The sequence below is a fragment of the Anas platyrhynchos genome, chromosome 10 (genome assembly GCF_047663525.1).
Source record: "Anas platyrhynchos isolate ZD024472 breed Pekin duck chromosome 10, IASCAAS_PekinDuck_T2T, whole genome shotgun sequence".
NCBI classification, from domain to species: Eukaryota; Metazoa; Chordata; class Aves; order Anseriformes; family Anatidae; genus Anas; species Anas platyrhynchos.
The window spans coordinates 2079749-2106825 of NC_092596.1; the positions used below are offsets into that span (position 1 = coordinate 2079749).

General features: G+C 40.0%; 1 protein-coding gene across 8 annotated transcripts in view; it reads left to right on the plus strand.

Annotated features, from left to right (window-relative positions):
* TENM1 (teneurin transmembrane protein 1) overlaps positions 1 to 27077 on the plus strand; it is a 912278-nt gene that overhangs the window by 856559 nt on the left and 28642 nt on the right. For all 8 annotated transcript variants that reach the window (XM_072043002.1, XM_072043001.1, XM_027465532.3 and 5 more), the window contains 2 exons: positions 7884 to 8038; positions 25255 to 25621. In XM_072043002.1, the coding sequence (XP_071899103.1) occupies positions 7884 to 8038; positions 25255 to 25621 (522 nt within the window). The remainder of the gene's footprint in view (positions 1 to 7883; positions 8039 to 25254; positions 25622 to 27077) is intronic.

Genomic DNA, 27077 nt, shown 5'->3' on the forward strand with positions numbered 1-27077 from the left:
CACCCCTATATATTGTTTAGCATGACATCAGATGGTATGGAATACCCCTTTGGCTAGTTTGGGTCACCTGTCCCGGGTCTGTCCCCTCCCAGCTTTTACTGCACCCCCAGCCTGCTCGTTGGCAGGACAGAGCAAGAAACTGAGATGCCCTTGGCTTAGTATAAGCACTGCTCTGCAACAATTAAAACATTGGGGTGTTATCAGCACTCTTCTCATCCTAAGCCAAAACACAGCATTCCACCAGCTACTAGGAAGAAAATTAATTCTGTTCTAACTGAAACCAGGACACCAAGTGACCAGGAATTGAACGCCAAACAGTAAAACATCGTGAAGTCACACTGGTCACTTATGATTTGATCTTACCCCAGCTTTCATTTTGCAGTTAACAAATGTGTGGGGCTTTGTTCGGTCTGTGAAAGACTAGAGATGGGACTTCACAAACATCCATCTTGCACAATTGTGTATTTGAGCTGACTTTGAGAGATGCTTTTAAACATGCATGGGTGATGTAGTTGAAACTTGAACTTCAATATATTATTTTTACTGCAACTTTAATTCTGTATAGAACTCAGACTAATGAGTCATGTAATAGATGACCAAGTACTTAAGCAAAATGTGAAATGGTACAAGGTGGGAACATAAAATAAGAGCTGTGACAAGCTGAACACATTTATTACACAAGAAGATATTGAAAATGAAGAAGTAACTACACAAGATATTAATCACTGACTGAATTCTAATATCTTGAACTTTACTAAGCAACAGATTTTAATTTGGGGGTGGGGAATTCTGGTGGGTAGGGGAATTTTTTTGATTAAAAGGTATTTATGGCATATCTAGTCACCAACATTATCATTTGAACAGTCTGCATTAATATTTATAAGGCACTAAGGGATAGTGTCCTGATTTTACTAGATTAGTCACTGAATACTGGAGCAGCAAGCACTACAATTAATAGAAATACCTGGGGGTTGCTCTATTTAACAGTGAAAAGCCAATACCTGGATCAAAGGCATTAAACACTTACCCTGCCTTTCTGAAACCACTGGGCTTTTAGACATGTAAAGAGTTGCATCTTTCCAGGCTTAACTGACAGAGGCAGTGAGAGGCTGAGACAAACAAGTTACCAGACTTCAGCTGAGATAGTGTTTCCCAGTCAGTACACCAAGAAAAGTGGCTTAGATTAACATCTGATTTAAATTACTCTATCTTGGGGCAGCCTCAGAACATACACACAGGAAAGCTAGTGTGGAAGAACAAGCTAAGTAACTTTTCTTAAACCACCAAGTCCTTCCAATGATCGAACCTCAAGGCACAGAGGTGACTTACAACATTTGGAAAGCCCAAGCACCAAATCTGAAGATTTAAGCATCTAAGGCCCCCGCAGTGTCTGCTTTTTGACTCCTGGGTCCAAACCAGATTCTAGACCTGGAAGGTCATCTGTGCAAGCTATGTAGAGAGCCACTGTTGCAGAAGAAATTAAGAACTGCACACTGAGTACAGACTACCTGAATACAGTGCAGTGACCTCACTACAGAGGCAGTGACCTTTAAGCGAGCACAGGGGAAACTTAAAAGGCTGGAGTAAATTCTAAATCCCATGCATAAAATGCTTTTTCCACTCAGATGTATGACTATGAACTAGCAACACAGTTTAGCTTAAACTAAAAATCAGTTCTGCAACATAGCTTTATTCATTTTACTTGAAATTATCCTAATCAAACACTACTAAAAAAAAAAAATCATGGTTTTAAAAACACATTCACCCCAGCAGCATACATCCTGAAATAATCACTCTTCTTGTACACCATCTGCAGCACTTCTTGCTAAAGTAAATAAAGCTGCAAGAACAACTGCTCAGACTAAACCTTTACATTCTTCAAATGACAGTAGGCCATTTACAGCCTGATCCTGCTCAGCTAAAAGATTCCTGTTGGCTTCAACAGGATGAACACCAAATTCCTTCCAGCTTTTCATGAAAACAGGATGCCCTTGCCACATGTAATGAAACCACTATTCACTCAGCAATCTTTGCCATTTTATAAATTCATAAGCTTTTGAATCCTCCTATACAATTCAAAAAGGAAAGCAAAATGTAGTGAGCTGTTTCAGTAGTACCATGTAAAGTGAGAAAAATAAACCAGCTTTCACAGCCTCAAATGATTGTCATTTGTGCATCAGAAACAACAACAAAAAAATCATTTCATGCAATTTTTGATTTGGCAAAATATATTCCTTTTTTTTCCCCCAGTTGCCTTAGTTACCTATGATTTCAGAGGCCTGTAAAACTTAAGTGAACTATCTGTGAAAAGTAGGTTTTCCTAAACTTCCTCCAACCTTCATCTGAGTGCATACATTTGCCTTTCTGCTAACTGTTGTCAGCAGTAAGTATGACCCTAGTCATCATGTCTCAGAGCAGAAGCAGGATGTTTTCAGTCAGTAGTTGAAATGCTGTTTGCTCCAGCTCTGCTGTTAGGCATCTCCAAAGAGAACAACACTGAAGCACTAGTACTGAAATCATGTTCCAGCTGACAAAGAATTGTTAAACATTTTGCTGCTAGTACTGAGACAGTAATGAAGTAAAGATGACCAAGATCACAAAGCACCAGACTGCAAATCACTTGAATCATATTTTGAGTGGTGTATTATGGTAACCTATAAATAACTAATTGCATAAAATTGCTTTAGTAGTTTCTAGATGGCAGCTTTAATTAAGAGCACCAGAGACATTTAGAAGTTTAGAAATAGATGGCATGTAATTTGCCCTTTTACCAACCATAAAATGGTAATTAACCAATTTGATTCACTTCTTCCTATTAAAAGTTTTATGAGAATCACAACTTTTCTAAATACAGTCTTTCTTCAGCAGAAGGTGGCATTCTCTTTTATGCATCTTCAACAGTAGTTTTAGATGTTTGCATATGAAAACTAAAACTTCTGAAGAATTTATCGTAAAATACTCATTTGCAGTGTTTAGCTGAGAAGTGTAAATTTTCACAAGTGTGCATCATATTGCTCTGCTATTCATTAACATGTTCAAAAAAAGAATTTGTTCCAAAAAAGTCTCTTAAAATGCAAGTGTGGGCTATGATGTAGGGCAAAAATAATCTGTTTTAACGGGGAACTTGCTTTATTAATTTTAATCCATATTTTCTAATTTAATTACAAATCTACAATGAGCTATGATTTAATAACAATCATAAGAGCTACTGTTTTACATTCCGGGACAAATTATGGTCCTATGTAAGACAGTCCCAGTGACTAAACATGACTAAAATTTGTACTTCAGTACAAGCACATTACTGAAAAACAGGTTGTGCTCAGCTCTGAGTCAAAGAGCAAGACTAAATATTTGCACCTGATAATTTTGCCATGACTCAGGTGTCAGTGTTTAAGGAAAAATCTTACATCCAAGCAAGCTAATTGTCATTTGGGCAATAGGCCACATATGTCTACCTGCCACTGTTTCTGTGCACAGTTTGCTGCTACAATTCCTTAGAAAACTGGACCCAGACTGAGAACCTAATACAACCTACATTTCATTCTCAGTGCAAACAAAAGCAATAACTAAAAAAGGATCATTTCCACTCAGTGAGTGAGCAGTGTTGAAATTTGCACCCAGAGCTATTCATTACACTTGGCATGTGCATGATTCCTCTCCAAGTTCCTCAGTGATTAAACACAATGAAGTGCTGCATGTGATTCAATTCTGTATTACACTGTACATCAGAAAAGGATTAAAATAAACTCTTGGAGTACAGATTATGAGAGGCATCATGCAAGATGTGACAGGAACATTAATGTACCCAACAGTAATAAATTGGGACAGTTTAGCCATGAATTTGTATTTTGTTTTCTAACAGATGACATATTTGGCATTTGTCAACAGGACTTAAATACATAAATAATTTTTTTTCAAATGGGTAAAATTATTTTAGTATACAGGAGAAAACATTAGTTCATTGTTCAACATATAGACTCTGGTACTTGAAGAAACTTAGCTAATTAGGAAGTACCAGATATTTATTGCCTTTAGTTCAAACACTTAAGACCTGGGGTTGTTTATGCCCCACTGGCATATATACTTCTCCTGCAGATAGATTGCTTTCTACCATGGCTGGAGAGGCAAATACATACTCTTATTGCTAGATCTTTGGTTTTCTTATACAGTCAGTATTTGAAGTCCATTCAGCAGCACAATCAAGCATCTTTCAGTGCTGCTTAATTTTTGACTTTATATAATGGCTGGTTTGAAGCCAATATAGCCATCTGCTCACAGGGAAGTTGCATACAACAAGATGCACGTGCCTTGTGTTATCTGTGGCATGGATCTGGCTGTGCCACCCAGGTGAGAAGCATAGCTCCTTGCTGCCCATGCAGCTCCCTCCCCTTTCAGTGGAAGGCCCCAAGACAACACCTGTGCTGTAGGTCCCACACACATCAGCTCTCTCACTTGAGCGTGAGAGCTACAATGGGAAGCAAATCAAATCCCATCTAGTATTGCTATGTCTGATACACCCCATCTGATATAGCTCCACAATGCATTATCACTAAGGTTAAAGACACCCCCAACAATCATAGCTCCATTCACATGTGTTCCTTGCTCCTTGCACCATCCACATCACAGTAATCCAGCATGACTTCTTTCTTCCCTCAGAAGGAGTCTTGAGGAGACTACCAGGAAAGCATTAAGAGTTAAGAAGGTGGATCTGAAGAGATTTTTGTCACCAACCTCCTCACATCCAAAAAGTCCTAGCATGGCTTACTAGCACATTCTGTGTTTTATTTCATCCATAAACATGCTCTAACCTCACCATTTAGAGCTGCTGAGAGCAGTGCAGAGTCCAGGCAGGATGGCAAGGAGTGTCCCCACAGAAGGTGCCCAAGAGCCCCCTGGCTCTGCTTGTTCTGTGACCCCACACTGCCGTGGGGGTGTCAACATAACCCTTCTCATTTTTTAGAGAGAAAATGTACACATGTACAAACTAAACTGCAAGTCATAGTTTGAGCCTTCAGGAATTACTGTCAGGAAAACCTCTACAGACCAGCTCTGAAGGTACAGTCACTTCAGCATGGTTTATTCTGTTGGTTACCATCTACTGCATTGCCTTAGAATAACATTTTGGAAAAAAGATTGTAAAATCAATTCCTTATTTACACAGTTATTAATAACCAAATGGGATTTATTCTTGCTTCAGTTGGAATTTTAGGAGCTCACTTCTATCAAGAGATTTTACAGTTTGTTTTGCATATCTAGGCTTTGTGTCTGACCTGGCTCCTAGGCCCCAACCCACTTGCACCTCACAGCCTGGCCTTTTGTATACATGGGTCTTTTAAGCATGAGGGAAAGACAGATGGGGTGCAGCCCTTCTCAGCAACTGGGACACACGGTTCATCCCACACACCAGAAGAAACCCCTTTGGTTTTCAGACACACCCTTTCTATCAACTCACCTTCAGCCTTTTGGGCTATGATTTAACTTATTAGAAGCAGATGGCAGACAAGTTTGCCAGTCACCCAGAAGTTCCTAAACACACCCTAGCTTCCCGATGAAAGAGCAAAAATCCTCTGAGGGCACCACAACCAGACAAACATGCTTCAAAAGCTCACAGGAGGCCAGCCCCTAAAGCAGGAGTACTTGCTTCCTCCTTTTTATAACCTTCCAACTGAATGGCCCCAGGTGATTTCAGTCCCCCAGGTGATCTCTGTTCCTGAAGAATTTGATGTTTCACTGATCAGCAGTTTAACATAACAGACCGATGTAGCCTTACCCTGTATCCTGTGGTACTTCAACAGTCCGCAGGTGTTTTTTGTCCAAGGAGAAAGAGATAGGGCAGTGAATATCTGTCTCCTCACAACAGTTTGCAGCCAGATGAATACACTGTATCACCAATTTCAAACAATTAGTTTCAACTACCAGCACTATGCTGATAGCCTGAAAACTGGACCTAGTAGGAGTGCTAGGCACTAAAAACTTAACAGCTGTGACCTTTGGATATTTTCATGAGGAGGCCTTTGCACGCTGCCTCAACATCACACCAAGCACAGCAGCGCCTGAGCGGGGTGCTGTGGTGGGGAGCGCCTGAGACCTGGCCCCACAAGACCTTCACCCTCCTCGTCCAGAGAAAGGGAGGGAAACCCTCTGTCATGGGGGAGAGGCAAGCCCTCGCTATCCTACTGGCCTCTCTGTAGAAACTGGTGTTGACATTATTCCCTCTCTCTGTTAGAAAAGTGGTCATGGGCAATTTATTTTGTGACCCTGCTACTGGGTAGTAACACTCTAAGAGACAGTCTATAGACTCAAACACATTTCCAGCTGCTGCGTATAGATGTACACAAGGGTCTGGGGACACTGTCCCCCTCTCAGCCCCAAGGAGATATGTGTTGCCCATCAGGGCTACCTGGTCCTGCCCCTGTCCCCTGCACTGCTTATTCCCCCTCATCCTGAGGTACAGCTGGTCCTATGTATTTAAAGAAATTAAATTAAATATAAGGAATTGGGTTTGGGAGGTGGGGGAATTCTTATTTATTTATTTATTTATTTATTTATTTTATTTACCTTTTCTTATATAATGTCATATGGAATTGCTGTGTGATATCCTAAACTAGCGTGCAGACAAGTGTTTTGTAAATTCAGAGAACATGCAGCCTTCAGTTGTGGTAAATGCAAGGGACAAAAATCAAGAACCATATAAGCCACCATCCAAACCATCTGTTCAAGTCCTTTGCCTTTCATTTCTGTGTAGCAGAACATAAATTCATTATTAAAATAGCTTGGCTGTGCACAGCAGCTGCTATAATTGCAAAGTTATGCAACTTTAAATGGGAAATTATGAAGTAGTTTAAAGCAAGAAATTGGACGGGTTCAGTAGAAAAGATTTCACAAACCTAATATGAATACAAGTGCTTTTCTAGCTATTTTCAACGTTTCATGGAAAAAAGATCTTATCTTTCATGCAATATAGAAAAGTCTGACAAATATTGAATGCAGGAAGAACTGGGGAGAAAGTGGTAGACTAGGACAGACCAGGGTCAGGCACAGGTTGTGACACAGCAGATACCATGCACTGCCAGTGGGAGACAGCAAGCACTCTGTGCCTTAGTTTCCCCACTGAAATACAGAAGACCAATAACTTTCCTTTGCAGAGCCCTCATGTTTGTTTCAGGGGCCATCTCTCCTTTGCCATACAGTGGTGGTAAAGCTATTGCAGACCCAGCAGTGGCAGAGCAGCACTAGCTCCTGCTGAAGCCTGGTGTTGCCATGAGACTGTTTCCAGTATGTGACTGTGTCTTGGGCAACACTGCAATGCAATTCATTCTGCAGCACAGGTACTCCTTCAGCCTGGTAAGCAGACCTTGTTTTGTACCACTGGTATGTATAACCTCCAGACTGCAGAAGTCGTTCTCGCTTTCTGTGTGTGCTTCCTACTTTTTCAGTACATTTCCAGTAAGTCACACAATACAGTAATACAAAAAAATTGCTTCTGCTTGAGAATGAAGAAAGTTAAAATGAAGAAAAATGAAGTGGAAGATAAGCTTTTAGAAAAGCTAATCTTTTCCCACTCTGTGATGATGGCCATGAAGTTGTTGAAGAGCATAATTTTATGTATATACATTACAAGAAAAGCATCTGCTGCTTTGTTCTGTTTCTTGCTTGTATCTTCCCTCTTTCTATGTGAGTCAAAGACAGTCTGATCTTTGGAAAGATAGGATCTTCCCATATACAATTTGTATAAGCCTCAAATAAGTAATAGATAGAAAAAAATTGACTCATACTTTTTTAATCATCGTATTTTCAGAACCTTAAGAGGAGAAGAAACATTTTTTTTAATCCAGCAAATGTCAATGTTAACACGTTTTTTTTTTTTTCTTTCTTTCATCCAGGTATCACTGTAGATAAGCATGGATTTATTTATTTCGTTGATGGTACCATGATTCGGAAAATTGATGAGAATGGTGTGATCACAACAATAATAGGTTCGAATGGCCTCACATCAACCCAGCCATTGAGCTGTGACTCTGGAATGGACATCACTCAGGTAGACACCTGGTTTTCAAGTGTTGTCACTTTTCTGCATTGTGGAGACAGATGGATTGATTTCTCATACAACAGTTATGTATCAGAATATGCCAGATGAATCAGATTATTCTGAACTGTGCAGTATGGAGTGGATCTTCCTTTCACACTACTATTATAAGGTGTATTATATAAATTCAAAACTACACAGTTGATTGTATCCAGGAGGTTGCATGTGGATTTGTAGAGGTGCTTATATAATGAATATATACTGCTTCAGAAAGTTGCTTGCTACTTTGAGATACAGCTTCCAAGGAGTTTATGAGAAGTTTAGAGTGCTTTCCTTTAGTCCAGCATTCAGACTTATTTGCTTCAACTACTAAATGGAAAAAATATATATTCTGTTGACATGTAAGTCTATTCTAAATCATGGAAGAGCATTACAGTAAGTAATTACAAAATAGCAGTGCTGTAGTGAAGCTACTGCATTCCAATACATTTCTCAAAGTGCTTTTCAGTTCTTATTTCAAAAGCAGTGTAAAAGAAATTGGACTACAACACACTTACCGCCTCTCTAGTTTATACTAAAAAAGATATATAGATAAGCATGAAGAAACGCAAATGGTACTCCTGAGTAGTCCTATCCTGTAGATAGCACAAGGAAGGGATTGGCCTTTGCCAATAACAATCAGACTCAAAATGAGGGAAAGGCTGTACTTGAAGAAAACTTTAAGCATTCATGTAGCATACAAAAGGTATATTATGGACTGTGTAAGCTAATAACCAGGATCCAGTTATTTTACATTGTATTTTCTCCCTGCCCTTTCTTCAATCCTTCACAATTGCAAAATCACTTAAAATATGCTGCATAGCAATTGCAAGATATTGTTCCTGGTTTCTGAGTAGTGTTTGAATAATAGCAGCTTACTGTGATCTTGTAATCACATACATGTGAAATACAGGGTCAATGTTTTGGATAGTTTTTATCAAATTTCACAGGGACAAACAATGGAATATGATGCTACCATCACAGCAGCACTTGGGGATTGTATTGCTAGAGTCAAAATTGAAAATCATGTCCTTGTTCCACTTCACATGTCACTAAGTATTTGGAAATGCAGGGAGGGGAACTGATAGACAGGCATCCTTATTCTCTCTGGTCCAGTAGATATACAATTTTTCCATGTAAAGCAGAACAGGGTCAAGTGGCTTAGCTGTGCTAAACCCGATCTTACACTAGCCTACTAATTGTCTTAAAGTCATATCACTTCTGGGCACCTTGGCTTCTGCTCTGGCACCTCTTCTTGCAGGATAGTCATTCCTGCAGATGATAAGCAGGAACCCAGTGAAGCAACCCGTGCTCCTCAGCTGCAGGCATTGTGACTCTCAGCTCCGTTGTTACAGACCTGCTGGCGGGAGTGATGCTTCATGGAACTTAGAGCTGCCTGAAGCATATTTATTCACTTCTTGGATACACATAACATCTGCCGGGGGCATCAGTAACCAGATTAGAGATCTCTGAGGTGCAAGAAGTAGTGCCAGGTGCAATGCCTGCTTCCTGCCTTCTCCTTGTGATCTGTATCTAGGGCTGTACATGTACTTTTTTTCCTGGTCATATAAAGTGTGACTCTATTTATGTGAAAATGTTGCTCATTTTCCTCATTTTGCTCAGTAACAAAATGTCTCACTAAATCTGAAATGTGACACTTCATTTTGATGCTTTTCAATTCCTTTTAAAAAATGCAAACACCCTTTAGCAAATAACTTACAACAGGGGGTCTGGCAAATGTGGAAATAAAATGGTTTTATTTTTAAAATGAAAATGTAATTTAAAAGGTAAACTTTTGGGGCTGAAATCAAACACATCAAAGTTTTAAATCTCTCTGTCCCCTAAAATCCTGTTTTATGGTGGGCTGGCTACTTGCCAGAAAAAGATTTAGTTTACCTTACTCTACAACATAGTTCCAGTGCCATGGAGAAAGAACTTTTGCAAAATCATAGGTAAGAAAAAGCTTGTCATAAAACAAATTCTTCTTCATTTTCCTCTTAGGACATCGGCATTCAGCTGGGATAGGGTCTTTTGTGGGTTCTTTAGTGATTCTTGGTATTGAAATTTTTCAGAAAATATAGAATTTTGACTATTCACACATACCCAGTAAAACACAGATGCTAAACAAATGTCCAGAGTGCATGTTCTGAAAAGTAGGTATACTTGATACTGTTTGTTTTTCAAAATTGTTGCTGATAACCTTAAAGCTCTATGAAATAACCACATCCAATTGAAGTCAGGCTTGTTAATCTGAAATTATATCATTGAAAATAAGGGAATGATATTTTCACTTAGAAACAATTGTATATCCTTGCAAGACTGCTGAGTTTTTTTCCAGCATGGCATAAACATAAATGAAAAATGAATTTGGCCATCTCCACTTAAATTGTTTTTTGGCTAAATTACAAGTCGCATTTACATCAAGAGAATGTGGGTTGCTCACAAATTGTGTGTTGAGAGGGACTTATGAAATAGATTAATAAAATCAATTCTCAAAGCTAAATTCGCTCTGACAATAAAATCAATGACTTGCTCAAAATCAATATTTCTTGATTTACTGAAATACAAAAATGTACTCTTGAAGTAAACATATAGAATAACTGCCCGTTGCGAAAACTACTATAAATGACAAGCTTTCAATTCAAGGCATTCAGTTTAATATATGAGCTGATTATGACGGGTTTAATCATTTATTCCAATATCAGTTTTGACAGAAACACTTCTTATTAATCATTCTGTGTTTGTTATTCACTGCCTTCTCATTCTTAAGCATAGTATTCTGCATTCATAAAGGAGAGGGGTGAGGGTAAGGACAGCTGGGGTTGAAAAGATGTGTTGTGTCAAATAAAGCACCAAACTCTGACTAATTACTTTGATCTCATACTTCACTGTGAGGGTGTTAATCTGAATTTAGAAGGAAAAGGACATTTATATAGTATGTGCTAGTGTTCTCAGTGCTATTTCTGCATGTACAAAACTTGGATGACTTTTCTTCTCAGCGCCATGCAAGTCCAATTATTTTAGTGTTCTTCAATTAGTTAATAAGGAGAAACTTGAAAGAAAATGGCTTTTCAGAACCAGATCTGTGAATATGCCTGTATTCCTGTATGCATGTAGATATCCTCAGCACTCACCATAGGTCCCAGGATTTCAGCAGTCACTTACATTGCTATCAGCTATCCAGTAGCTTCCTTTGTGGTAGAGCTGTTCATATTAGGCATAAATGCTGTCCACAAAACCCTGAATACCATCACATGAGCAAGAGCTAAACTTTAAAGGCAAAACGTTTTTCAAGAATATCAAAAGAGGATGTTGGTATTCATTTGATTTGTGAATTTAAATATTCACCTCACTAATTTATAGCCAGAATCTGAATGCTGGACAGATGAGTACCTCTGCAGCTTGGTCCTTGGCTTCTTCTAGGACTGGCTCCCATTCTACCAAAGTTCTTTGAATTAAGTTCTATGAAAGCTGTTTTGTTGTAGGTTAAGTGAATAGTTAAGTGAACAATAAACCTGTGTTGAACCTTATATATTTGCATCTATCTGGAGGTTCCATGGATTGACTCATCTCATAGCTTTATGTTCTACCAAAAATTTCCTTTAGAAGCCCAACCAAAGAGAACAAAATTACCTGCTACAGCACCTAACTTCCCAATTTCCTTTGGATAGAAAGACTATTAGAGGTACTCTAAATCGCAGACATAAGTTTTGGTCTGAAATACTCGTACTGACTTCTCACATTGCTGCCCCGCTCGCTGGTCTCTGAATGTGCACCAGCTATGGGCAGGCTGGGGATGGTCACCCCCCAGCAGGACCTCTGTTGGGGTCTCCTGGGCATGAGCCATGACGGTACTAAGGGAGAAGACTGGAGTGCAGAGTGAAAGAAGGAGAAGAGAGGATCCTCAGTCTGTTTCTCTGCCTGATGAATCTGGATTCAGTTCTGGTCTAGATCAAAGTCAAAGGGGTTGCTCTTTTCCACAGATGTGCCCACTCTCATAGTGTTTGCTGCATCCCTAGGGTGTATAACAATTTTTAGCCTAGTTATTGATAGCAAATGAGAATGCATTGCTTGTGTGGGAACGTCTGTCTGTCCATCTGTCAGTATTCTTCTCCTACCACTAAATCAAAATCTTTGGCTGATTTCCAAGAAATTTGTAGAGGAATACCAGCTTTCACAGCAATTAAATTCCTACAAGTTCCATAAAAATATTAATCCAGTTGCAGGAGAAAGACCTAAACTGCCCTTTCAAAAGGAAATATTGCAGCATGAGCTTTTTTTTATTAAACTCCAGAGATTCCACTCGGGATCTAGTAAATGTCCCATTCAGAGGAGAAGCTTCATTTGGTGCTTGGATCTTATTAAACTCCCAAGTCAGTCAGCCATGAGATAGAAGTCCTTAGGAAAACGGACTTCATTAGATCCAGTGATCATAGAAGTTATATTGCCATTGTGGGAGGCTTTGTGTGAAAGGAAAAAACACTTCAGCTCAGCTTAAGCAATAAACTTTGTTTCTCTTCTGCCTCCATTGCTGTGTTGAGAACTGAGGAGGGAATTAGGAGCTATTTTGACCATCTTGCAATTTCGTCCCCTATCTTTCCTCCCCTGAGAAATATGTGGGCTGAATTTCCACCACTGTGAACCTCAAGTCATTTATGTCTGTGCAGTTAGTGTTTGGGAATAGTTTAAACCAATCTTGAGCATATTCCCTGCAAATGGAGAGACTAAACATTTGCAAGGGAACAGAAAATGAATCCCAAGAGCTTACTCTTAGCCTGTAACCACGGCCTTGTTCTCAAGCTGATGTCAGTCCCACTAGGCATGAGTCTGTGCCAAAGCAATAGCTCCAGCCTGATTTATAATGTTAATAACTGTCACTGCTGTGTTCCAAAATGAAAGGTCTGGTTCGAAGACTTTTTCTTGACATTTGCACTTCATCAACCTTTGTTCAGCAGTTCGCCATGTGAGGGAACCATCTATATGGTGTTGCTTCACATAAACCAGTGACACTGCAAAATGTTTTGCTCCCTCGTAAAAAATGTGACAGCATTTCTTATGTGGGCAATTTGCTTACACAGGTCAAATTAAAAGGCACATTTCTAGAGTAGCGTTTAAAGGGGAGTGACTGGACAGGGACCCACACATGGCAAGAATGCCATTTACTGGGCAGCCTGCCTTGAATGACTGGTGCGGAGGAGAGCAGTAAATAGTTCTGTCAAAGACCTCCATGAAATAGTGAAGTGAGGAACAGAATTCTGCAAAATGGGAGTTAAGATGAACAGAATCACTTTAAAATGTAGTTTGTTTCTCAATAAAGCAAACACTGGCATTGCTCCCGCAGTCACAAGAGCTGCAGGCATTACCCACCTGCGTCTGCGTGGGCACAATACGCTTCAGTGGCAATGTGGAAACCTTTTGAGCAGAACAAAAAGCTGCCCGGACATGGTGACCTCACTTGAGAGCAGTGATGAGGGGCTGCTCATTGGAGCAAGCGACCTGAACAGGACTTTCCATGGATGCATTTGGAGACAGGAAAGGAAAATGTGAAGACAGAAACATGATCTGATGAGTGGGTAGAAGAAGGGGGAGTGAGCTGCCGGTAGAAAACCCAAATGATTCTAGGCTGAAGTACTTTCAAGCCAGGGTGAGAGCATGATAGCAACTGCAGGATTACAGAGAGCCAATTAATTCATTAGTATTACAGGCTGGAGGACCACACACTTTCTTTTTAGGCATTTCTCTACAAACGTGACAGTTTAAACTGCATTCTTGAAAAAGTGGAAAGCAGAAAATGCTTTCTTCTTGTCTTGTTTTAGCACCAGGTACTTAGTATTGTCATTGTGTTAGAAAGCTACATGCCATCTAAAAGCAGCAGTTTGGTTTTCACTGTAGCAAAGCATTGCAAAACTACTGCTCTTCATTTGCTTTTAGTCCTCTACCTGGGTGAGGCTTTTTGCCATGCTCTTCTAGTTAAGCATAATTAATGCATCTCAAATATTCAGAATCCTTGCGCTGTGTGTCTCAGTGCTTTGCAGAAGCATGTTTTTTATGTATGCTTGAAATCGCCGAACAGAAAGTACACAAAGCAAAAACAATGATTTATTAGTCCTTTATTTGTGGCCTTGCTCACAGGAGACTTCCAGAGCTTTATTGTTATTTTTTCTAATTCTTGATGTATGAAGTAGTCCAGAAAAGCTGTTATTTTTTTCCAGTATAAAGTTGTCCTATCCTCTGGTTCTTCTTACTCCACTGCTTAATTTCTTGTCCTTTCTTCTCTGCCCTTGCTGGAGTACCAGAGAAACTAACAAGAGTGGAAGTTGTGGCCCCAGCAAAATCAGCAGCTGCTTTGCCACTGACTTCAGTGGAACCAGGGCTTCTCTTCGGGTGCTTTGCCAAGCTTAATTGAAAGGGTAGTGGGTGGCAAGTGAGTAGCAAGGAGCAACTATCCTAAGAGGATGTATGTGCTTCTGAAGGACAGACCAAGGCAGGTCATGGCCAGAGCCTCTATGGAGTCCTTTTCAAACCTTTTCTGAAATGAGGCCCCCTCGAATAACTGAAGTTAGTCTTTGGTAACCAGAAACCTGTACAAAATAATTCCAGTGATAATAGCATATGCAGGAAAAAGCTGTCACCAGTATCCACACTTCGAAGAAAAAAAAAACAAGCTGAAAACCTTTTTAAAAAAGGATCTTCAAGTAGAAGATGAAATAATATTTTCACAGGGATGGAGGAGAGGTTAAGTACCCTCCCTTTAACAGAAACTGAGAAAAAGGATTAGGACCTTGGGTGGAAAAGAATCTGCGAAAGCTCATGAATCAAACTTGTAGGTGTATAATGTGATTTTTAGAATATCAAACAGAAAGCAGGATGGTTTCATCACAGCTAATTTATATTCTTATCAAATTATTCTATCACTGAACTTGAAATGTTAGTCATAGAAGCAAGATACCATGCGATGAAGTCATGCTGCAGTTTCTTCCTTAAAGTCCCAAGTGCTCTTCTTCTATTGGTCACCTGTAGAACAGCAATTTATTTCAATTATCTTCCATAAATAATGCATTACTACTGAGTAAAAATTCTGTGTACATTTTAATCAGCTTTCAGCAATTGCATCCTTTTTCTTGACTGTTGAGAAATGGAGCGTTGTACACTTTGTGTGATCCAAGGTGAAGAGGAGACCTGACAGACTGCTGCTCATGATTTTTATCTGACTTTTTGCTATTCACAGACAGGGTTTTTTTTTCTAATGACAAACTGCAAGAAGTAAGAAATGTCTGCAAGTAGATGGCTGGCAAACAGCTCAGCCCGGTGTCAGTGTTCTTGGGTGCAACCAGGGCTGGCTAGTTCCGAGGTTCTCCTGTCATTTCCTCAAGCACCCAGTTCCTCTGGTTGCTTCACATTTTAGTCTGTATGTACAAGTAGCCTTCGATTATATCTGCTGATTAAATATGGTTTCAGCATGATGGAGTCTGGTGATGAGTTATTTATGGCAGAGGTCCTGTATCTGCATTGCTGAATGACTCTGCTGTAAATTTTTAGCGCAGCTTTGCCAGGCTGGTGAGAATCTGCAGTGGGTTGAGATACATTGGTGACTATATCTGATATTTTCATCTGCTGAGGAGACATAGTGGACAAAATGTATGCATGAAGAATATATTTATACTTAATAGATACCTGTATATGCACATGTAACTATGTCTATATACATACATGTATGTATATGTGTTTTTACATGTCCTGCAGAGCTACCATAAGTAGTAAGATAGTGAAAGCCCAGTCCCTGTCTTCCAGCAGTCCAAGTCCCCTGATGAGAAGGGAATGTAGGTATCGAAGGAAGTATGTGGAGGCAAGCCAAGTAGGCAGTGTCCCTCCTTTTCTTTCAATCCAGTTGTTCACCTACATCCACTAGTAATAATGCCTACCTGTAATTTAAGAAATATTTGCTTTGATGGAGGTGATTGCTACTTCAGCCATTTTTCTAAGATTGTCAGGGCTGATACTGAGAGTGTATGTCTCTCGTCCTCTCACCAATCAACCCAACACAATCTGTGGAGTAAAAGGCTCAGATCCAGCAAGTTTTGTGAGTTATAAAGTGAATAACTTCACCTGAAGCTGGCTTTATTGTCTCTGTTCCAAATCTTTCAGGTTGCCCAGCGTGTTCTGCTTTGGGCATTTGGAGATGTGGCACAGAAATAGGGTGAGGGAGACCAAATAAGTCTGGAGCTTGAATACAGGAGAGCTTTGAGGCCCACAGTCACCAGAGGTGATGGTGTGCTTCCTTCAGAGATGTTTTGTGCTGCAGGGAAAGAAATTATTGCACTAAGTCGGAGTTAGATTGTCCTACCAGAGTGGGAGCTGGTCTTTGTACTCTTGGTCTCTCCATGGCAGGTCAGGTGAAAGCTTACTGAAATTACACAAATAGAACCAGTGTAAGTGAAAAATAAAAACATGTAGGCATTTAATTTTATTGTCAGGTCATTGAAATTTTACATAGCTGCAAACTGCTGCATTTGAAACTATAAAAGCAAGTGTGGGAATGGTTGCATGACTGAAAGCATTGCACCACAGCAACTGCTGGGAGGGGGTTCAGAAAAGCCAGCACAGCGATCAGTCTGGCCTGCAAATTGCTCCAGGTGCTAAGGGGAACCTGAAAGTCTGTAGATCCTGTCAAAACAACTCTGTAATAATAACTGCTTACAAAGAGCAGGACTTTGAAGCATGTCAGCATGAGAGAACTCTAGAGGGTGTTGTTCCCTTGCTGTCTGGGTACTTCTTGGGTCTCAAAGCTAGTTATAAACAAAGGCTGAAAAGGTTTTAATACCGGGAAGTGTTGCTTTGGAGGTATTAGCAATATCTCCAGTATTACTGTTAGGACTCAAACAGAAGCAAGCTGTGGCAACCACAGAAGTAAGGGGCTGTGTCTGAGAGATGGCAGTGAGGCACACCTGACTTCTCCTCTTCATGATGAAGGTTTGGCTTCAGCATCTTTTCTACCATTGTTTCTGCCAAGTAAAAATGAATGAACAGGCATCGCGTTAGTGGAGGGTGGAAAAAAAAAGCAAATGTTAAGACAGAAATTGGTTGTATCCTTTTGTAGCATGCCATGCAGAGGTTGAATTTATAGCTGTGCATTCTCAAGTTTGGGCACAGAGAGATGCAAACAGAATGATAGAGAGTAGCACTTTTTGCAGATTGTTACTCTGACTATAGCGCTCACATTTACAAACAAATTAGCTAAAAATGTCTGAAGGACATGCAGCATTTACAAACCGGGCCTCATCTCCTGATGATAGATTCCACTGGGATGGGAACGGCATGCAAAATGATACACTGCCTTGGAGGATAAATTCATGAAGTTTAGCAATGTAGGTCACATTGCAGGAAAATCATAAGCATCTGAATATCACTCGGTAGCCATTCAATCAACTGCGCAAAGCAAAATGGAAAACTGAACAGCATGTAGATGTAGGTGAAAACTGGAGAAAGTCATGATATGATGTAAAACCCTCTAGGTCCTCCATCCATATGTATTTCTTTTTTCTTCAATTTTTCTTGCCAGTTCATAGTTAGATTTCTGTGTCCGTATCAATGGTAACAACAAAGCCAACTTTTTTTGCTATTCCTAGTATGAACTATAATAAGCACATTGAATAGTTCATGAAGGGTATGTCAAAAATTCAGGGAATCAGGAGAGATCAAATGATTGAAACTTGATATAAGGAGCCTAATTGTAAGCCAGTCATTTCGTTGTGAAATGATTTTTGCATGCTCCCATCCAGGAGGTTTCATAACATATACTATTTGTTTCAGTGTTCTTGGGTTTAAAGGAATAAAGGAAAATAGAAGTTTTATAAAACGGTTTCAGAAGTATCTAAATCTAGCACTGTGTAGAGAGACTCCTGTTGCTTTCTAGATCTAGAAAATACTGAGAACCTGAGATCCAGGATATGCTAGAGAAGTTGAGAGCCTTTCTGAATACATCTTGAGTTTTTCTTGGGAACATTAGTCCTAAACTTTATCATTGTATGCTTTTCTGGCACAATCTGATAATGCAAATCTAAATATGCATCACAGCAATAACCAATGCCCTTAGCTGACAAAAATTTAAAATAGAGTGCCTGCTTGTAATCTTAGACAAGGATCAAATACTCTCCAGTGAGTTTTCATGCAAGTATCTACTCAATATAAATGATAGTTACATAGAATTTCTGCAAGGAGTACAGTTTTCTTGTTTGTTCTGCAAAATGCAGGATGCCTAAGTACTTTTATTAGCTGTTTGAAGTCTAAGAGCAGTATGAATTTGCTTTCTATGCAAGATGACAGCTAGTTGGATTACACTGATTCTGTTCATTTTAAGTATCTATTGTGTAAATACTTGAGAAAAATCGATGGCAGAAAATCATGTTATGATAACAATTAATCTTGGTGATAATTTCTGAAAAAGTAAGGACTCAAATTATTTCAATTGCTTTTCGTGTCTAGATTTTTTTTTATCCATAAAGAATATATGTATTATTTGCAGGGAAAAAAAAAAATCAAAACTTGTCTGTATTGGTTTTGCATTAACTCTCTGCTCCAGTTTCATGAAGAACTAGTTTGTTCTTCCATCTGTGTCACCTCCTGACCAGCCCAGGGCCAGGGGAGTAGCACCACTGTCACACCTCACGATTCTGCAGAGACAGAATCACAGAATTCTGGGCACAAGCCTGTAGGAAGCTTTAATTAAAAATAATAAAAAAAAAAAAAGTCTTGAGTTTGACTCAGTGTTCAGGGCAGAGCCAGAATATTTGGGCGACGTGTTCACAGCAGCTGGTGTTGTTCTCAGGAAGAGTTTTTGCGTTCTTTGTGAGCTGGAGTTATTTTCAGATTTGAAAATTTAATTTCGGTGTATCCTCTCTTCTCAGTTTTCAGGCTAGATGCTTTCATAAACCTCAGGAGTTATTGAAAGCAAAAGACATTGCAATATACTAGCTCCCACCTCTCACTATTCTCAAACAGCTTTTAATTACTGTCTCATTTTAAGCTTTTCAAGATCTTTCTCCCACCTTTTCTGCATTGGCAGCACAATGGCTTTCTGCATCCATAAATTCTGGACCCAGAATGGAAAGCTGAGGCCAAAATTAGTGAGAGATGTTTTGAGATTTATGTAATCTTACTTCTGTGCCATCTAATCTACCCAGCACAGGACCTGGCAGTACAAGGTAGAAAGTGAGGCACTGCAGTGTTAGTCCTGTTAGCTGGATTACCAGCTACTCCCTCTCCCTCCTTTTGGTTATGCAAATTAACTGTAGAGGTATGTTTGGAGGACATCTATTCCCACTTCAGCACTGGGGACACGTTTGGGTTAGATTCAGATTCATGGTCTATTTTCAGACATTTTAATTGAAGAGTCTCGGATTCCTCCTCTCAGAGGTACCAGCCTGCTAGAAATATGTCTTAAATTCCTTCTGGGTGTTTAAGAAAGTATTTTTTTCATAACCTGCATAAACCATGGATACCATGTTTAAACAGACTTAAATGGCTTAGGAATCTAAGTTCCACTGATTTTCATAGTCAATGGGCTTATGTGTTTCTGGATAATCTTCTATTATTAAATAGAGGCAGCGTGAAACCTGTCCCCATGGAAATCAACTCTTCCTATCAATTTAGTAGACCCAAGATTCCACATACAGTCTTTGAAGTTGTGAAACAGAAGAAAAAATCATAAAAAAAAGAAATTATGAAACAACAAGACAGCTGGAAACAGAACACAACGAAGCTTGCGGCAAGTGAAGGAAGACGAGCAGTGAAAACCGGTGGTGGGGTCTTTGCCTTTGCACTCCTCCGCTGCTCCCTCATCCACTGCAGATAATTGACAGCAGAGGTAGGCTGGCAGACAGAGTACTCAGGCCATGATCCCAGGGAGCTGGTGGCCTTAAACCTCTAAGCTGCATCTGTAAATGTGCCACAGCTGCTTTCCCAGTCTAGGGTAGAAAAAAACGGTCATTGGGCTGCAAAACTCATTTATTTTGGTTTTGCGCTTGGGAACAATGAATGGAGAGAAAGCAAGATTTGTAAAGTTTAGAGCAGGGGCTGCTACAGCTGAACTGCATAATTCTGAATTTTATAATATGCAGCATCAGGAGCATGAGAAACAAAGGCTCATTCAGTGTGGGAGGAAGCTGCAATCCCACCATGGGGAAGTGTTCCCCTGTGTCAGACCACATGAGCTGAATTATGGCTCTGTGTGCCATTAAGGAAGAAGCTAAGCTGCTGAGGGGAGCTGACAGTGTCAGTGTCAACAAAGGAAAGAGCCCAGAAGTGAGACCAAACTGACAGAAGATGATGAAAAAATATCTGTGGTTGTCAACTGTGAGAAAATAGAGAGAAATATATGTAGTGAGACATCCTGTAAAACGTTCAGGGAAGCAGAACCAGTCTCCTTCAGCCCTGCAAACTACATGCTCATCCCTAATAGACCACCTGGGCAAGTCCTTTCTCCAAGCCTTTTCTCACAGAGGGAAAGAGAAGAAAAATGAAGGGGTTAGACAGAAAAGTGAAAAACGGTAAAACACCACTTAGAACAACGCTGTGGTGTGAAACAGGGGTAGGACTGGAAACAGCAGCTGAAGTGAGTATACATAGGAGGAGATGAGAAAACGAATTTAGCGGCAACAGAGAAATATGGAGGAGGTTGTGATCAGGTCTGCGAATGCATATCATAGAGCTGAACGCACACAAAGTTAGAATAAATAAAAGTGCTTGATGCTGAGCAGTACAGATAGGAAGTAATCCATCAGTAAGGACTATCAGAAAAAAATTGGCATGAATTTCATGCTACTACATGAAATTGAACCAAAGCATACAAGCAATGCATGGCAAGAAATCAAAGCAATGGTGAAGCCTTTTTATGGATTTGTGCAGCTTCTTTTAATCCACAATAAATTAAGTTTATCCTGTTGAAATTGGCCCCAGCATCTCAAACAGTTAAGCTCTTGAAATCTGCATCTGAGTACAAGGATAAATTTTTCCCTCATTACTTCTCTTACTTTGATATGAACTGTAGAGTGTGTTTGGTCTGATTTCCTTCAAATAACACCAAAAATGCCACAGTTGTAAATTATTGTGCAAAATGTGCACAAGTTTTAGCCATATGGTCAAAACCAAAAGCAAAATGGTACTCTTCATGAACTAGCACTGAAATGTTCGCCCATGTGTATGTTAAAGAAGTAAATTAGTGAATGCTGCTTTGCAAAAAATACTCACATTATTTATTTAATTTTAATCCTTTACTATGGGAGGAATATTTCAGGTTTTCAAAACCAGATAGATAGGTAGGTAGATAGTTATACAAACATATAAATAATTTTTGCAAGAAAGGAAAAAATATCAGTAAGGTCTGAGAGCTATTTATCTACCTAAATGTAGATCTCCCAGTGGTAATTCATTTAAATTGAAATCATCTTAGTGCACTTTGTGTTTTCCAGCATACTTGACATGAAAAAATGTATTAGAAAGTACATCAGTACACCCACATCAGTAGGTGTTAATTTTGCACTTCTCAATCCAGACATTGATTATTAGATATAGCGGGAGCCTTTATGTTGACAGTTAAATGCTGAATTCCCAGAAAAGTTGACATGTTAATACTTATATGCAAAAGGTCTCATTGCTCAAGGGTTCACTTGTTTCCGCAGTGATTTCCATTGCATATGCTCAATCTCCAGTGAACTAAAACAGGATTGTCACCTGAGAATTTCAATCTGTAAAGTAACGTGCTGACTGCTACTGAACAAATCTTGTCTCTTTGTTTATAACGGGGTAATCCACAATGCCATTTCTGTACACTGCTTAAAAAACGAAGCCATCATGTATCAGAAAAAAACATTTGTGGTTGGAGCAATTTTTGGTTATAAAAAATATACATATATGGGAGACAGCTTTCTATGGGGGCTTGTGAAGTTCTGCTTCAGATTAAACGTATATTAACTGATTTAATATTCTAACCCTAACCGAGTTTTTTATCTGGAAAAACTTTTAAATAGGCACAGTCATATCAGATAAGAATTGAAGTGCTTCTCTGTAATATGTTTATTGGCTTTGAATGAAGCACAACTGATGGTTTGGTCACAGAAATCTGCCAGAGGGCAGCTTGCTCACAAAGAAAAGAAACAACCAGTGACTTTTCAAGGTAACAGTGAACCTAAGGGTGCACTTACACTTCAGCTTAAGCTGATTGAGGTGATTAGTTTTTAGCCAGCAACGTGTAACCACAGACAGCAGGAGCACTAAAAGAGCAGTCCTGCTGCAGGGGCTGCAGGGGGAGAAGGGCTGGGTGGGACGGCAGCAGCCCCAGCTCACACAGGTTTAAGATGCCATGAAGCTAGATCCTGACAAGAACAATGCAGGTGGTTTTCTAAATCTGTGAAATTCTTCCGCAGATCGAGAATGCTCAGCATTTTGTATTTGTTTCTATGTTTGATTGCTTTACTTGGCCTCTTTTTCCCTCCAGTTGCACTAGCATGAGCTTGCAGTGAGCAGAAGCTGTTTTTATGCTGCAGCCTCCAGACAGGTACATGCTAGCTTTAATATTTCACCTGGAATTAGACCATTAATACATCCATGACTGCTTTAAACCCAGGAATGAGAAGCCGTAGCCATCCTTCTGCGAGCTTTGCAAAAAGCTAGGTGACAGGTCAGGTGTAGTAACCAGAATTATTTACATGATGTCCCCAGCTCGAATTTTATCTATTTTTATCATAATGCAGCTAGATTTACAGAAGTGATCAGTATGAAAGCAAATGTGCTTGCAGATAATGACAGCTGTTAAGACTCAACCTCTTCATGGGTTGTAGGCACCTCACTGCAAGTGAAATGGACATTTCCATAAAAGCTTATTCTACCTCAGTAAACAAAACCAGCCTCAAATCAATCAGAGAAAAAGTTGTTTTGGTCCAAATCAGTCTCTGTTTATCTGCAAGACACCAGACATACCTTCACAGTGGGAGGAATTCAATTTAATCACTGGGGCAAAGACAACGTGCCTGGTCCATGAAGGAAAACCGTGTATTAAGACATGGCAGGTGTTATGCAGAGTCATTATGGTAAAAATAGGTAATTTCAGTCCGAAGTTTTTCTCACTAATAATCTAGTTATGGTTTTACAGCAAAGTGATCTATGAAGGAGGCACTGCAGTTAAGGATGTCTTTTTGCTATTAAAAATAATCCATTTGCTTTGATAGAGCAATCAAATGTTCAGCATTAAAGGTACATTGCAGATATGTTTCTTCCAATTTTCCTGCAAATAGCCTTGCAGAGGGTTCAGCTTCCTAGTGAGCTCTCAGCTGAAGCAAGGAAAACTAACTAGCAGCTCGGTGTACAGCAGCCCTAACACACTGGGTGAAATCCAGGCAATCTCACATGCCCAGAATTCAGCACCTTTATGGGAGGAATCTGTTTCCAACTGTTTCACCACATTTATCATGATTTGGAATGACTCCACCACCTGGTTCAGAAGAGATCCTGAACCCAACAGCATTAGTCTTAATGCCAGTTATTATGCTGTCTAGTAAAATGGACTGGGCACAAGGAGGAGTTCGATTTTTCCATGAGCCTTCATAATTATGTGGTGCACCATGTAACCACGCAGGGTGAGACACAGTAGCCACAGTGCCCTCGCTTTATTAAAGCATCAATTATCAAACCAGCAATGTACTCGTGGAAATGAGGTTGTTCAGGAAATACCGATACTCACAAAAGGCAGAGACTTGGCCTTCAGCCTGGTGCTTGAGCTGACCCCAGGCGAGCAGGTGGCTTGCAATGGCCACACACTCCACCATATGTTATTCTGCAGCACTGAACATTGTATTAGCATCTGCAGTCTCTACGTTCATAGATCTTTTAATTAGTGCAGTGGGAAAATGAACAAAAAAAGCAACCAAATCGGTAAATGAAATAGTGGAAGCTTCTGTGACAACTGCGTATAAATCCACTGCATTTTAGCCTGGCATTTGTTCTCTTCTGATAGCTGAAATATTTAGTCCAGAAAAATTCCACTCAGATAAAAGCAGCCATCTCTTCACAAAGGATAACAAGCAAAGCACCCTGAGACAGACAAAAATAGACTGTGTTGCAATCTCTGCAACTCACTTGTTCTCTGACCTTTCCGCAGACAAGTTGCAACCCAAATCCTCCATCAGCCATTAGCTGGGGAGTGGGACCAGTCTCCTCCGTTGCTGTTTCCCAGTCCACCTCCACCACTTACTGAGCTTTCTCAGTAGGAGCAGTTCAAAGCTGTGGCAAGCACGCACTGCAGACATCATCCTCCATACCAGTTGTCTTTCAGGGTGACGGACTGCCCCACCTCTAACTGGGAACATACAATATTCCTGCAGATCCTGATGCAGCAAGCATCAGGCGAGTGAGGTCATTCTTCTAGCATCTTGGAAAACTTGGAAACTTTGCTTGGTTGGTACTCTCACTTGCATGGAAAAAGACAAAAATCTCACCTTAAGTATGAAGAATTTCCTTAATACGTGACTGAAATATTGAATTGACAAACCAAAATCATTATAAGTAATTATGGTTCAGCTACTGTATTATGTGAAGTCTGATATATTGGTGTATTACTGTGTTACAAAGAATTAATGAGCTTGTATTTCTCTTGGCACATCAGTCTTATTAACGTTTCTGGCCTGGTAACTAAATTGTGGCAATGTGTCGTACTCTCCTACTATGTCATTTTCCTTTTGCGCTAACGGTCAATTAGAGTGTTAGGACATTGACAACCTCTAACTGTTTTCCACTCTGCCAGTGTTGACTACAGCCTCGGAACAATAACACTCAGACCTGGAGAATTTTCTGGCTGATATGGCGTGACATGAAGTGTATGCTTTTATTTGCATGAGTGCATAGGTATAATAAAGTTCCATCCTTAATGGACTTGTGCAAATATGTTTCAGAGGGTGCAAAATTACTTTCAAAATCAAGTTTAGTTCCACATTGGTGCTGGATCTCAGAAAAGAGTATGCTTGTAGAAACTTCTTCTGCCAAATGCAGTAGCCCATAGTAGCATAGCAGCAGTGGGCAAATCCACTGAGTGCCATGATGACACGGTCATCAGAGATGGCTGAACAAAACTGTCTTATTGTCGTAATCATCCTTTTTTCTTGTCTTCTTTTCCCTGCCTTCCTCTCAATTTGTTTTCCCAGGTGCGGCTAGAGTGGCCAACAGACCTCACAGTGAACCCCCTAGACAACTCTCTGTACGTCCTGGACAACAACATCGTCCTGCAGATCTCTGAGAACAGGCGTGTGCGCATCATTGCAGGGCGCCCCATTCACTGCCAGGTGCCAGGCATCGACCACTTTATCATCAGCAAGGTGGCCATCCATTCCACCCTGGAGTCAGCCAGAGCCATCGCTGTATCTCACAGTGGGATCCTCTACATTGCAGAGACAGATGAAAGAAAGATCAATCGTATACAACAGGTCACAACCAACGGTGAGATCTCCATAATCGCTGGAACCCCATCAGATTGTGACTGCAAGATTGATCCTAATTGTGACTGTTTTTCAGGTAAGACAACACATTTTGTTTTTCTGTCCCTCGTCTGTTGAGACCTCCTGGCACAGCTGCAGACCAGCAAAGTGATAGAAGGAAGGAGAACTGAGCAATAGTTCAGTTTTCTTGGAAAACTGAAAACCTTATCAGCAGCTCTGTTTAACCCATTGGGTGCAGAGATGTGAGTCTTTCAGTTGTCACTGGAACCTCTGGGTGGCTTTAGATTTTCCTGTTTGAATATAGAGATTACAAACAATTCGAAATGATCTCCAAGAATGTTTTTTTGTGTCAGCTTTACTCATGCTGAAGACAGTATCAGCCCCAGTGCAGATTGCACCTAAATGCTACTGGATCAGGCAACCTTCTTCACCACGGAGAGTACCAGAATGTTCCACATCCAGTGAAAAGCACTAGCTCACACCTTGCCATTGTTTGTGTCCCATGGCACACCTAGCTAAATGATGCAAACACATGTTATTCAAAATTTCTGCTTCCTTGTGCTTTTCAAACTGGGCCCACCAGTGCCAGACCCACACCACACACCCTGGGCATTCTCAGCAGCACAGCTCTCCCCTCAATGCAACAAAACTAATTTTGATTTTTTTTTTCATACAAACCTATTTAATGATGGAACAAAGGAGAGTGTTCCCATCTACAGAGGAATGCGGTATGTTGTCATCTTGTCATCTCCAAGAACCACTTTGTTCATTTTCGTAATACCATCATAATTCTTAAGCCTTCTGTTTCAAGCAAAAGGTTAATTACTGACAAGAAAACATTAAGTATGTCAAGAAATGAGAGAAAAAAAATGTCAATGGTCTTCCACGGGAGGCGAGTTCCTGACCCAGAGTTGCTAATCAAAGTCTCATGAGCTTTGCCACGTGCTGCCAGCTTCAGTTACGGCTCTGTTGGACCGGCGCTGAATAGGATCCTGTCCATTGTTCTTATTGAGGGACTCTCTCCTCAGTGCAAAAAATAAAACCTTTGGCAAATCTAATGATTGTGCCAGTGCTGGGTTGGTGAAAGGCAGGGTCAGGCTGGCAGAAAGACCAGCTAATTTGTCTGTTTCCAAGGCAGCAAAGGGTATGCTGAAAATTTCCATCAAATTGCATTTTTCAGTCAGGAGAAGGGGAGCAATAGAAACAGTAACACATTGTTCCCTAAGAGTGAGGCTTAATATGCTTTCTTGTTAGTTACACAAAATCCTGGCCATGAGAAGTCATTTAGATATGCATATACAGCCCACGATCATGCAAATATCCTCCCTGAACCTTGAAATACACAGTATTTATGTATACCAAGTAAATTATCAAGTAATATCAGAAGGGGTGATTTTGAGTACCCTTTTTGGCTATTATAATTTATTTTCCTGTAGTGTGAGCTTTTAATAAGTACAAACTAATCTTTGGTTCACTGTCATTTTAACTGAATTACTGATGTTTATTTTCTGTTTTATTTATATCACAATTCT